This window comes from Lethenteron reissneri, chromosome 1, assembly GCF_015708825.2.
Source record: "Lethenteron reissneri isolate LAM-NWPU_2019-01 chromosome 1, ASM1570882v1, whole genome shotgun sequence".
NCBI lineage: Eukaryota > Metazoa > Chordata > Hyperoartia > Petromyzontiformes > Petromyzontidae > Lethenteron > Lethenteron reissneri.
In genome coordinates this window covers 3,241,086-3,255,775 of record NC_083779.1, presented here as the reverse complement: position 1 = coordinate 3,255,775, position 14,690 = coordinate 3,241,086, and the positions used below count along the sequence as shown (strand labels likewise).

The following is a 14,690-nucleotide window of genomic DNA, read 5'->3' as shown; positions in this document are numbered from 1 at the left end:
AAGACGATGTGGCGTGACAAGAAGGTTCCTCTCCTGTGCCGTGTGGGGTCATGAATGCAGGTGCTGGGACTACTGCGGCGGGCACGTGACCCAAACCACCGAGATCGGCTTTGCAGCAATAGCATGGGAAACATCATCCCAAGGGCCGCATCAACACTGCCTTATAAACAGCAGGCTAATGTTTCAGGCAGTTTGCCGTTGCATGGAAAAGTCAAATGAAATATTTCACATTCCTCACCGAATATTTTCGCGTTGCCGAGGGAAAATGTCCATGTTTTACACGGGTAAAGTGGAATCTCCACCACGATAAAGGGGCCTACGTATGTAGGTACAAATTTTGAAAGTGTTGCATTTGTCAGTGTCTGATTTCGAGTAGATTCAGTGTCTCCCTGCTCTAAAAACGTAAAGATATTTTTATTTCACCACTGAGCTATTTAGCTATTTCTGAAGCGATCTGGCCACAAGTGATAGTTTGACGAAGTGGCTCATCATCACGTGGACATTTGTAGCAGCCAAATACTCTAAACGCGTGATTCTAAATGTGGATGGGGAAACCCAAGGACCGGCAGAAACATCCACACGACCACGGGGAGAATATGCAAACTTCAAATGTACAGCAGACGTCAGGGTCAGAATCGAACCCACGACTTCCTGTATACCAGGCGAAGTAGTTAACACATTCCTGCGGAGGGAGTTGGTAGGAACGTTGGGTTGCTCGGTCAATGGCCAGGGTCAACGGCGGCGTGGTGTATTCCGCAAATATGGCCGACTGTGAGGGCGGGCACAAGCCGGCGTGAGTAGGTTAAACGTTGAGTTTTATAAGGGTACCACGGGGTGACCAGCCCCTCCCCACCAGCCCCACCCAGCCCCACCCTCCCCACCCAGCCCCACCCTCCCTACCCAGCCCCTCCCCATCCAGCCCCTCCCCATCCAGCCCCTCCCCACCTCACCCAGCCCCTCCCCTCCCTCCCCACCCAGCCCCTCCCTGCACGACGGACACAATAATCCCGTGGGTTGGTGTAACCAGGTTCCTACCAGTATAACGTTATTCCATACATAGCCAGATTTAAATCACGTTATTCCATACATAGCCACCAGGTGGCACCACTGACGCACGACACTGAGCTTGTCGATTTGAAGGCAGCCCCTTGCCTTGTCGGCAGATACGGCCCTGAAGAGTTGTGCGGCGGTGGCTTGCGCATTGCAACGAGAAAGTTCGACTCCATGTCACGGCTAGCAACAGTGGCGATTGATGATAATGCAAAACATCCTTCCCCCATACGTCCAGATTTTTGCACCCCAAGTGCTATCCCTAATTTGTTTACAATTTTCACCATTACTCAAAATCTAACACTACCTATACCGATCTTGATTTGAAGCTTTCGTGACTGCAGGAATCCATACGCTTTGATTCTTTCGGTAAAGTCACGTAGGTAGAAAAATAAAATTAAAATTAGATATCACGTTTCAATCGAATTTCTGAACCAGTTCTACCGCTGGATTATTTTTTTTCGCTTGAGTACAACTGCTTGTGTTGCGATCGAAACGGCGTGATATATATTCTTGTATTTTCTACCTCCGTGACGACTTTACCGAAAGAACCTAAGAGTACTACCTATACCAGTTCAATAAACTTCCTTTGACAATTTTTTTGTAATTTTACAAAAGCCCATTGCGATTGCATTTCGAAATCAAAGCAGGCTCAACTCAGCTCTTTGGTTCTTTCGGTAAAGTCACGTAGGTGAAAATAACAAAATAAAATATTAAAACTAAACTAAATCACGACGTTTCGGGCACAACACAAGCGTCCTCCATCAGGTGGGGACCCCCACAGCGAAAACAATCGCTGAAGTATGCCGAAAGAGTGCCACCATCCAGACGAAGTGTTCAGCAGTTTTTTTCTTGCCGTGGTTGACCCACCTGATGACGATTGCTTGTGTTGCGATCGAAACGTCGTGATCTATTCTTTTTCTACCTATGTGACTTTACCGAAAGAACCAAAGAGTATGGATCATTGCAGTCACAAAAACTTCAAATCTAGAATTAGGCCCAACCCTGCTTCAACTGCCCAGATCTGACATCGCAGGCGACTGGACCCACAGGCCTCAACAACCACAAAAATAAAAACACAAAGCGTCGTGAACATTGTTTGTGACTTTTATTTACAGATGAAAATATCAGAATTACACCACTATAAGACAAACCTGGGATAGCCCGCTGCGTGAACAGCAGCACTATGCAGCAGGTGACCTTGAACAGATGGCCATCTCAAGGGCAGCAGAAGGAACGAGGGTAGAACAACCATCGGTGATGACACAGCTCTAGGCATTGATGATTACGAGAACATTCACGCGAAGCTATGTTTAAAACTAAACTGGGCATCCGATAATAAAAACTGTTGGTCTAATATAGACAAAGCCAAAGTTACTAAGGAGTTAAGCAGCCTATGAAAAGTTTGTTTTAATGAGATGTTCATAAATATATAACCATCCCTGGGCAAAGAAATACCAATTGCATCCTGTCAACATAAATATAAGTCTAACAATAATGATCCAGACTTTGTAATCATTGCTCGAGAGCTGAAACAATTAAAATATCTGTATAAGACCCATAGTTCCATTCGTATAAGAAAAGGTTCAGTATTTACTACAATTTTCTTTCCCCCTCTCAAATACTGCGTTCAAGAATAGTTCTTTAAACGATCATAGAATGACTCCAAATTATGCATTTCCCACAAATGTGAAACATTTTTTTACAAGCATGACAGTTGTGTTCCATCCTTCACCGCAAGATTTCGCACTTTTCCTCTTCATCCAGTTCACTTGAAGGAGAAAAACACACAGGAAAAACACATTTTAGTGACGTACAAGACTATGACATTTAAACAAGCAGCAGCTCTGTCACCAAACGCCAACACTCCAATGTGTCCATGTTCAATCAAGCATTGGGGCCAGTACTCATCTATACTGATCCAGTGGTGCACATTCCACATTCTCATGGCAAGTACCAATTTATAAAGTAGGCCGCCAACATAACCACGGTACGATCATGTGTCGAAAGTAGATTTCGTTTTGCTCCCGATTTCACGACAACTTTGCCATCGGCATTGTCCCACAAAGTGAAGGGTCCATTCGGAACTCGCAGCAACGTATTGTATCCACGTGTCGAGAGAATGGCGCACAAGAGACATCACAGAAGTATTTCTGAGATCCCTTTAAGCGACACGCACGGGGGGAACTCGCTTTGCCATTGCCTCCTGCTGGAGATATTTCCCAGTTGGCGGTCAAACGAATTTATTTTTAATTAGTTCTAAAGCTTTCGTGACTGCAGGGATTCATATTCTTGATTCTTTCGGTAAAGTCACGTAGAAGGGAAATAATAAAATAATAAAAATAAAACATAATAAAATAATTCTCACGACGTTTCGATTGCAACACAAGCAATCGGCATCAGGTGTGAAAACCACAGTAAGAACATTTTCTCGTTGCAATCAAAACGTCGTGTGAATTGAATTGTTTTATTTTTTTTATTATTTTACTATTTCCCTTCTACGTAACTTTACCAAAAGAACCAAGAAAATAATTCTGAGACCTCTAATTTTTTTAACCAAATAAATTCCAACAATTTTTTCATATTCTCTTGGCGCAGTCACACCGATGCCGAGGATAAGAGACCAGTTTCGCTACACTGGACAAAACCTGGTGTAATCATAGGCGGCTTCATAACCCAGCGGGGCTGGCCCGTTGCTTTTGACGCATAAGCCGCTCACAGAGCCACCCACCTCGTCATTGTTGCACACCAATTTACATTTGGCCAGCTACAATTAAACAAAACGCGCCGCATCCTATCCCGTGAAAATCTCAACGCACATTGGCCATGGAGCAAATATGAAGATGGCACTTTGCAAAGCAACACCAGAAGACACACAATTGTTCCGAATACACACGCTTACTAATAATACACATGATTGACACGGTTGGCTACGTGCGGTGCGGAAGAAGTTCAACACATCTTCTTGGTTCTTTCATTAAAGTCACGTAGAAGGGAAATAATAAAATAATAAAATTAAACGTAATAAAATACAATTCTCACGACGTTTCGGCCACAACGCAAGCAGCCGTCCTCAGGTGAAGAACAGGTCTGTCGGAAAGACAGCGTCTGAATGGACCTGTTCTTCACCTGAGGACGGCTGCTTGCGTTGTGGCCGAAACGTCGTGAGAATTGTATTTTATTATGTTTTATTTTATAATTTCCCTTCTACGTGACTTTACCGAAAGAACCAAGAAGATGAATCCCTGCAGTCACGAAAGCTTTAAATCGAAAGTTCAACACACGGACAATACTGCTACTACTAAACATCTTTGTTTACTCAAAAATTCCCTCATTGAGTCAAGATTCTTTTCAAGAGGGTCCTACTCGTGATGTTTGGTCTTCTTTATTTCGTTTTTATTCTATGTAGAAAATTGAAATGCCTGCAGAAAACCCACATAACCAGGCAACACGCAGACACCACGCTGGCAGGTTCACGTCCTACTTGCTGTACTGCCTCATTGTCCAGCAGATGGGTTTCTCGCATATTACGAACTCCGTGTTTCTACAACCCACTGAACCAGCCATACCATGCGTTTAGGAGTATTCGGCTGCTGTAAATGTGTGCACATCAGCCACTTAATCGCGCTATCATTTTCGGCCAGGTCGCTTCCATAAAATAGCTACATTGCTCAGTGGGCCTTAGCTGGGGTCAAATAAAAATCGTTCCGTGTTGGTTATGCTCCACTATTTGGATGCGTACTCATGTAATTGTCCACATTACAAGACGCACGCCCATGCTATCAAGGTCAAAATCATGAGTGATAATCCATTGGCATCTGTCGCAGAACAGTGTAACGCCTTGTTAGAATGTGGCACGCGGATACGGACATCACAGAACTACTGCTGAGATTCCTTAAAGTTGCCACCGATCCACAGAGTGCAGCACCTTCCAACCTGACTCGCCACGAAGTGGAATTGTTTGTCGTACGAGTCAAATTAGTATTTTTATTTTCAAGGACCTGCAATTTAGCAGCATTTCATGTAGCATCAAATGTAATATAAGAAAAGGTTTTGTCCTTTTTGGCCATAAAACAGGTGTTAAGATTTCAAAACATCAAACCGAAACCTTTCGCAAGGAATCTATTCTGATATTTTGATACTGGCAAGATGTAGCTGCTCGTCAAATGTAAAAAATTAACCCGTAAAAACAAAGTTTTTCACTATAAATCCTTTATATGCGTGGCGGCTAGAGTCCTCTCGTCCTCTGGCTTGAGATGGCTGCCACCTATGGGTCAGATGATTGCCTGCCACCATTAAGCAATTGGTAATTAAATATTTAAAAAAATTCCTAAAATGTTGAAAATTTTGGGAAAAAATTTTCACGAAAATAAATTGTCACGCACAACGAGTCTGTGTGCAAAATGTCAGCTCGATTGGATCACGGGAAGTGGGTTAAAACACGACCGAAAGATTTACACGGTCGTAAGCGCGCAAGCAAGCAAGTGAACTTAATATAAAGGATTTAAAAATGCCCTGACTTATTAAATACTTTAAAACGCTCTCCTGATGCACACGACCACCTGCCTTCTATGTTCCTCTGTACCAGAGGCAGCCATCGCTTTCACAACATTCAAGTGCCTGTTGAGAGAAGAGAGAGGGGGTCATTATAAAAATCATTGTTGGGAGTCTCTATGGTTTTTTTCTTTCTCTCATTACCAATGCTATGCATTTTTCGATTTAAAGCTTTCGTGACTGCAGGGATTCATCTTCTTGGTTCTTTCGGTAAAGTCACGTAGAAGGGAAGTAATAAAAAATAAAACGTAATAATTCTTACGACGTTTCGGCCACAACGCAAGCAGCCGTCCTCAACTCAGCTTAAATATACGCTCCAAGCGTGGTGTTGTTTCATTCAGACGCTGTCTCCCCGACAGACCTGGTCTTCACCTGAGGACGGCTGCTTGCGTTGTGGCCGAAACGTCGTGAGAATTATTTTATTATGTTTTATTTTTTATTACTTCCCTTCTACGTGACTTTACCGAAAGAACCAAGAAGACATTGCCATGCACTTCACTTGGCGATGTTAACGCGAGGCCAGAATAGACAACAGCTCTGCGCATGCCATTCACCGGGCAACACGTGATTAGAAGACACTCCAGATTATAAGACGCACGCACAGCACATGCTATCAGTGTCACGCCTGTAATCCAGTGCTTTGTGGAGATGCTTCGTGAGACTCAACAACACCTGGTGGGGGCTGCAAGGTGGCAAGACAACTACAGTACAGCAAGCAGGTTTCTGATGTGTCTACGCGGATTACCAGAGTTTCATGTCCCTTTGTACGGGGTGGGTTTTCTCCAGGTGCTCCGGTTTACCCCAAAGTGCAAACGTGTTCATTTTAAACAGTTACAAAGCCAAACAATACCGATTTACAACAACCCCCCCCCTCTTGAACATGAGTCTTGAGACTCGGTGAAAAGTTCCTGGATAAACTAAGAATTATTCTCAACTCAAAAAAAAAGCACACACCGTTCCGGAAGAACAATTTTCACGACTGTGGTTCCCAACTTTTTTCAACACGAGTTGTAAAAGCAAATCGGTGACCCGGCCGATACATTGACTCACTCCGTTTGATCACAAGCGGCTGCCTGGTTTGGATCCCATGATCCCAGTGGGGCCCAACTCAGGGCTCTGACCTCCGAGCCACCTGCTTTGTTTACAGATTGAAAGGGAGACAGATTAGATTGGACTCCCTAAAGCAGTGGTTCTTAACCTTCACCTGTAGCCTTGCACCCCCCTTCCTTTGGATCTCAATCGTAAAAAAAAAAGTATGTTAATAAATACATTGGGGTTTGATGAAACAAAGTAGTCGTACTAAAGTGCCCGTACTTAATTTGTGTTTCGATGATTTACCTTCTGAAAAAATCTGGCCGTGTCTCGCACCTCCAGAAAGGGCACCCCAAGTTAAGAACCACTGTCCCCTCAAGCAACGCCACGCTCATCTCCACCAGCTGAGCATTCTCCAACCGGTAAGACATCCCACATTCCCATGGCGGTAGTAGTCAGTCTCTACGCTGGACATGGAGTGGTCCCCCCCGTTTCACTTTAGCTAAATTCCGACGGCAGAGGGGGCAAGCCGTCCCAAACGGTAGTCAGCAAGCGACTCGTCCACCAAGCAGACCGCATCAACACAACTGACGTGCTTGCGTCCGTGGATGGAATTCCTTTCCAGCTCAGACCCTGCTTGCTTGCCCATCACCACGTAAATAACCTCTTGTTGTAACAGCTCTCTCGCCGGTTCAGCAGTTCCACTGCCCGAGGACGACCGCTTGTGTTGCGATCGAAACGTCGTGATTTATATATTTTTTCTTATTTTTTTACCTACGTGACTTTACCGAAAGAACCAAAGAGTATAGATTCCTGCAGTCACGAAAGCTTCATAGCAAGATCAGACCGCAATTGCGTAATGCCGATCTTAAGTTCACATTGACGATCATGTGGCAGTTTGCTTCATGGTGAACGCTATGTTCACGTGTCTACTCCTATAGACGCGATCCACTATCCTCAAAACTCCTTGCTATGGCGTGGGGGGGGAAAGTCTTCCCATGAGTCAAGCGCCGCTGACTTTCCAACAAAGTGGTTCGTATTTTATCAGCCCTAGCCAAAGGCATGATGGGCTGAGCCAATGCGCCACCAGGATTTGAGAACTCGCCACATTCCGCTCGTTCTACCGCTGAGACTAAACTGTTGACTATTTTTATTTTACCGGCTAAGGCCCACTGAACGAACTCGTCACAAATGATAGCTCAACGAAGTGGCTTATCACGTGTACACAACATGCATCCACATTTTTTTAGTTTTCCTGTTAGATTGACAACGCGTATAGTATTATATTTTTACACAAATCATAATGCGTGCAAGTAATTTGCCGGGTTGCACTGCAAACTTTTTTTTTTTACTTTTGGGGTGAGATGTAGCTGCATTTAGACGTGACGTACAAATCACAATTATATATTATACACGGGGGCGATCCATTCATAGACACCCCGCTAAAATAAAAAGGGAGAAATTCGAGAGAAAAAAAAAGCATTTTGTCTCAAAGCCTGTACCACGTCTCCCACCAATCTCAATACACAGTGTTGGTGTACGGTGCTTTTTTGCAATATTTTAAGATGTTTTCTTGTTCATGTTTTTGGTTTTTGTTTGTTGCGGTTGCACCCGATTCAAGAGCCGAATGGCTCACAGGGCTATACCAAATAAATGAACTTGAACTTGAAATACTTTAACACTTTCCTGATACACACGGCTGCCTGTGTTCGATGTTACCACTGCAACATTTGCAGACATCGCTTTGACAACATTCTAGTGCCTATAGTCTTGGTTCTTTCGGTAGTCGCGTAGAAGGGAAATAATAAAATGATAAAAATATAAAGCGAAAAAATTCTCACGACGTTTCGACTGCAACACAAGCAATCATCATCAGGTGTGAAATCCACAGCAATTTTTTTTCTCTTTTATTTATTTTTTCTATATCTACGTGACTTGATTTCACACCTGATGATGATTGCTTGTGTTGCAGTCGAAACGTCGTGAGAATTGTATTGTTATATATTGTATTATTTTATTATTTCCCTTCTACGTGACTTCACCGAAAGAACCAAGAATATGAATCCCTGCAGTCACGAAAGCTTTAAATCGAAATTCGAGTGCCTGTTGAGAAGAGAGGGGATTCATTCTAAATCACTGTGGCGTCTCCACCGTTTTATTTCTCGTTGCCGTTCCCATGAACTTCACTTGGCGATTCCTTCGGGTATTGCCGACGACGATGACTCTGTCCATCTGCCCGACTGTTTCGTCTCTAGCTTCTTTTTTTCTTTTGTTCGAACTTCTTTCACACCGTACGGAGCCAACCGTGCAAATCGGAGGTGCGGGGGAAGGACAACTAAACTAACCCCCCCCCCCCCCCCAAATTATGAGACCTCCTTTGCCAGTAGCAAGATATAGTAAGAGGCTTTAACCCTTTCATCTGGCACCAAAACTGACACCTTTATACAAGGGATCATGTTTGCAATAACCACAACACAAGCAGTCAAAATGCAAACAAAAAGAGACATCTCTGATAATGTATGCACTGTCCTTGAAATTGATTGGTCCACACCCGAGAAGGCTTTTCTTAGAGCCTAGTCTCACATGGTGTTGGACCAGATGACGCCAAAAGGCGTACAACTCAAAGACAGCGCACTATCAGAGCATTGAGAGCTTGGGGTAAACATTTACATTATGAGACCTCCTTTGCCAGTAGCAAAATATAGTAATAGGTTTTATCCCTTTTATCTGGCACCAAAACTAACACCTTTATACAAGGGATCATGTTTGAACCAATCAATTTCAAGGACAGTGCATATCATTATCAGCGTTGTCTCTTTTTGTTTGCATTTTGACTGCAAGTGTGGTGGTTATTGCAAACATGATCCCTTGTATAAAGGTGTCAGTTTTGGTGCCAGATAAAAGGGTAAAAACATATTACTATACCCCCCCCCCCCCCCTTAGCCTTTCAGGGACCCTGACCCATGAACAACTTAGAAACACAAAGTTGGGAACCACCGCATCCATCTTCTTGGTTCTTTCGGTAAAGTCACGTAAAACAGAGACTCTGTCTTCTCGACAAACCTGTTCTCCACCTGAGGACGGCTGCTTGCGTCATGGCCGAAACGTCGTGAGAATTATTTTATTATGTTTAAATTTTATTATTTTATTACTTCCCTTCTACGTGACTTTACCGAAAGAACCAAGAAGATGAATCCCTGCAGTCACGAAAGCTTTAAATCGAAATTCACCGCATCCATATTATTATTATTCAGCATTAACAATCGTCGCGGGCATCCCAACAATTCCTTTGAGGAGGTGGTTCTGATACGAGCAGGGTCTATCTGCATGCAACGACAGTAGGAGGCGGGGGGGGGGAACCTACGTTCTTTTGGGAAAAGCCGTCTAAGCTAGAAGACACACGCAGGTTCAGTACAGCTGGGTGGTGGGGAGAGTGGAAACGCTAACTACAGCAGGTGGCAAGCAGATATAGTCCAGTGGCCGAGAAGACCATGGACCAAATGCTGATACCACAAACTTACTTTACTCTGATTATAAGAGACCGCTCTGCGCAACAGAGGAGAGCAAATCCACTGCTTTCCATGAGAAAACTGTCAAGCGGATGGGGGGGGGGGGGGTTAAATTCAATTCGCGGATGCATGGCTGTGCTTCTGCCGGGTTATGTCAGCAAATTAAAACGGCAGCAGCAGATCATAACGAAACAAACAGTCGGTACGCGCTTGTTAAATCAACAGCCAAAGTGTGTCGGTGGCGCAGCGGTGTTAATTTTCTGCCCAGAGCTAGTGGTGGAAATTCCACATTCCTATGGTAGGCATCATCGATTCCATAGGCCAGCCACTGTTAAATCACGTATTAATACTAATAGGGTTTTTCCCCTTTTTCTGGCAACAAAACTGACACCTTTCGCAAGGAATCATGCTTACATTAAACACAATACTTGCAGTCAAATGCAAACAAAAAACCAGACTCTGATAATTTATGCATTGTCTTTGAAACTGATTGGTCCACACCAGAGACAGCTTTCTTTAGAGCCTAGTCTCATATGGTGTTCGACCAGATGACGCCAAAAGGCGCACAGTTCAAAGACAACGCACTACCAGAGTAATGAGAGCTCGGGGTGAGCAGCTACATCATGGGACCTCCTTTGCCAGTACCAAAATATACTAATAGGGGTTTTCCCCTTTTTTTCTGGCAACAAAACTGACACCTTTCGCAAGGAATCATGCTTACATTAACCACAATACTTGCAGTCAAATGCAAACAAAAAACAATACTCTGATAATTTATGCATTGTCTTTGAAACGGATTGGTCCACACCAGAGACAGCTTTCTTTGGAGCCTAGTCTCATATGGTGTTCGACCAGATGACGCCAAAAGGCGCACACGTAGTAATGTTTAGTGGATCGACCATTGGCTTCTTGCAGATCAATGTTACTCAGCAAACACGTGTTTGATACAAACCATACCAGCGTGTGGGCTGCAAAAATGTTTCTTGCTGTGATTTCCCACCTGATGACGATTGCTTGTGTTGCAATCGAAACGTCGCGATTGATTTTATTTTATACCCACGTGACTTTAACGAAAGAACCAAAGAGCGTGGATTCCTGCAGTCACGAAAGCTTCAAATCTAGATTGAGCGATTGTTTGTTGACAACCATTTGTCAAATCTACTGTTGGATGAACGCCTCGACAGGCTGTGACAGTCACTCGCCACACTGATGTTTGGCCGTGGCCGAGAATCGTTGGTTTCATAGCGCAGTGCGACGCTAACCATTGTGCGACTGCTCCTCCCAATAAGCGATAACAATACAAATGGACCAGGAAATGGTTTGATAAATCGCAACAATAACCCTAAAGGCATCAATGGATGTTTATTTTTTTGACCAGTGTTTCCCACTTGCCTTTTGCATAAAGAGCCCCTTAAACTTGCCACACCGTGGCATCTGATTATTTGGAGCTTGCACGTTCGCCCCCGTAGTCGGGTGGAGTTTTCTCCGGGTCCTCTGGTTTTTCCCTCCACATTTATGAACGTGCGTTTAGAGTATTTGGCTGCTATACATTTCAACGTGATAAGCCCACTTGGTTGAGCTATCATTTGTGATCAGGTCAATTCTCAAGAAGAGTTACATAGCTCAGCGAAGCCTTCCCTGGTTAAATAAAAACACAGTTTTTTTTTCCCCCGCTAAAATCTTCCACATCTTCTGGTGTGGCTGGGATAGTGCCAGTTTCACAAAGACAGTCAAAATTAATCGCAAATCAAATCGCAATATCTGTCAGAAAAATCGCAATCAGATATTTTCCCCAATTCGTTCAGCCCTAGCCCCACACCCCACCCCGTGTGTGGCGAACGTACAAAGTAAACCTCGGAGATGTCGCTATCCTGTCCGTCGGGTGGGGGGGTGGCGGAGGGGGCCCCCCTTAACAGATGGGGCCTGTAGCTGGCCGCGCCGGGGGGGTCTGCACTCTCGGGCTCCGCTCCGCTCTCGATCGTCACCTCCACCTCCTCCGGCATCACCACTCGTCTGTACGGACGGGCACAGCAACAAACGCACGTTCGCTCGCCAATCAGGAGTCCGAGAGAGACACAGAGGCCTATTCTTAGGTTTTTTGGGTAAAGTCACGTAGGTAAAAAATTTTAATTAATAAAAGTAAAATAAAAAATATAATAAAAATCACGACGTTTCGGAGGCAACACAAGCTTCCGTCTTCAGGTGGAACCGTCACAGCACGATAGCTGTATCAAGTGAGAGAAATTCCAAGAACACAGTATTTGTATATATACTGGTTGAGGGTGGGAGGAGCCAAGGTAGGCCCAGAGGCCTGTCCAACCAGAATCGCGCATTCAGAGTATACGGCTGCTATAAATCTCCACACGATGATAAGCCATATTCTTGGTTCTTTCGGTAAAGTCACGTAGAAGGGAAATAATAAAATAATACAAATATAAAACAAAATTCTCACAACGTTTCGATTGCAACACAAGCAATCATCATTTATTATTTTTCGATTTAAAGCTTTCGTGACTGCAGGAATTCATATTCTTGGTTCTTTCGGTGTAGTCACGTAGAAGGAAAATAATAAAATAAAAGAAATATTAAACAATATTGCTTTAGAATTTTTTTTATTGTTATAGATTTTTTTTATTTTATTATTTCCCTTCTACGTGACTTTACCGAAAGAACCAACAATATGAATCCCTGCAGTCACGAAAGCTTTAAATCAAGATGATAAGCCACTTCGTCGGGCTATCATTTGTGGTCAAGTCGCATCTGGAAAAGAAGCTAAGACGCTCGGTGGGCCTTTCCTGGTGAAATAAAAAAATAGTTTAGTTTTTTTTAAACTTAATTCAAACGCAGCATCACGGCATCGCCCACGCTCGTCAAAGACGCCGCACTGCCCACGCAGTGCAGTGTGGCACGTCAGCGGCTTGGCATTCTGCAGGGTGGAAAACAAAACCTAGCCGTGCATCCTGGAGCAGCGTCAGCCTGACTTGGCAAGGCACTGGGCAAAGGTTGGATGTGCCCAAACACTTTATGTTGACGGGGTTGGTGACCAAGGGGCTGAGACAAAAAATGTATACTCTTTGGTTTTTTTGGTAAAGTCACGTAGGTGAAAATAAAAATAAAATAAAAATGAAAAAACAACTAAATTAAATCACGACGTTTCGGAGGCAACACAAACTTTCGTATTCAGGTGGAACTGCTACAGCAAAATTACTGTAGTAAGCTTTTCATTTAAATTGTATTTTTATTTTCTACCTACGTGACTTTACTGAAAAAAACAAAGAGTATGGATCCTTGCAGTCACGAAAACTTCAAATCTAGAACAAAAAAGGTCATCAAAGGTTTGTACACGAAGCCATACAAATATACAAACACAGACATAATTTCAACCGTGATGACGGTTACAAACTGAGTAATCATTGGAAAGATGTGATTAACCATACAAAAAAGATTTAACTACACTTATTTGCCCATCTTATTTGACAGACAACTATTACAGGTTTATCATGTTTAGTGGTTGTCTCCTTGTCACAGTTTGAGTCACAAACCGCACCTCTCCATAACAAAGGCTCACCCTCTTAAGCCTCACCTTACCATATTAATAAAAAGTGTGCTGCACTTGGCCCTTACCCCCCCCCCCCCTTCTCCAACCATTATATAAACGGAGTGGTAGCTCCTGCAATCTCTCATTTACTTGATACAGCTGTCGTGGCTGTGACGGTTCCACCTGAAGACGGAAGCTTGTGTTGCCTCCGAAACGTCGTGATTTTTATTTTATTTTACTTTTATAAATTTTAATGTTTTACCTACGTGACTTTACCGAAAAACCTAAGAATATGAATCCTTGCAGTCACGAAAGCTTCAAATCTAGAATTAGAACAAAAAATGTAATCGCTACACGGGTTGGGCTTCCTGGATTCGAACTCGGGGTTCTCAGCGGTGTGAGCTCAAGGCTCTGACCTCTTGAGCCACCTGGCCACCTCCATAGCTGATATTTTAGTCGTACTGTATTGGGACGAATGCAGAGCGTCCCCCCCTTCTCCCCTCGCCCTCCCCCACCCTCATGTTTGCCAAGCGGCAGCACATTGACCTCAGCGCTGTTCCACTCAGCATCAGGCTGGGCAGTTTGCACAGCACTGTCAACAGCAAACACCATCTGTCTCGCACAAAGCCACCAACCCTTACCAGGTAATTGAATACAGAAATATAACATGGAATTAAACGCTGAAAAATCAACAGCCAGACTTCAAACCGATGACGCTCCACCCCATTTTCCTCTCCACGCACTCGCCCGTCCGTCTGTCGAGCGTCTCTGAGGCTCGGTGCCGTTTCATTTGCAGAGCGAAGCACTCGAAGCCAACCGCATGTTGCGTGCGCCACAGACGTCCCATCTCGTGGCGTCCCCTATGGCGGCATCTGTGCCCTTTAAATAAAAACGTCACTGCCTCCCATTCAGAATAATGAAAGGGCGCTGCATGACCCCCCAAGTTGACAAACCTATCCAAATCAAGACGTGCATTTTTCACCCGCCCCCGTCTTTTAAAGCAAATG

At 44.0% G+C, this 14,690-nt stretch overlaps 1 protein-coding gene across 5 annotated transcripts in view; it reads right to left on the bottom strand.

Annotated features, from left to right (window-relative positions):
• Positions 1-2,143: 2,143 nt before the first annotated feature.
• The window catches only part of LOC133347898 (phosphatidylinositol 4-phosphate 5-kinase type-1 gamma-like), a 62,814-nt gene continuing 50,267 nt past the window's right edge, over positions 2,144-14,690 (bottom strand). For 2 of the 5 annotated variants that reach the window (XM_061560674.1, XM_061560743.1), the window contains exons 14-17: positions 11,990-12,158; positions 10,158-10,226; positions 5,617-5,670; positions 2,144-2,821 (exon numbers count right to left, since the gene is read on the bottom strand). In XM_061560674.1, coding sequence (XP_061416658.1) covers positions 5,620-5,670; positions 10,158-10,226; positions 11,990-12,158 — 289 coding nt within the window. In that variant the 3' untranslated portion in view covers positions 2,144-2,821; positions 5,617-5,619. The remainder of the gene's footprint in view (positions 2,822-5,616; positions 5,671-10,157; positions 10,227-11,989; positions 12,159-14,690) is intronic. The other 3 variants (XM_061560832.1, XM_061560915.1, XM_061560933.1) reach the window with 3 other exon arrangements.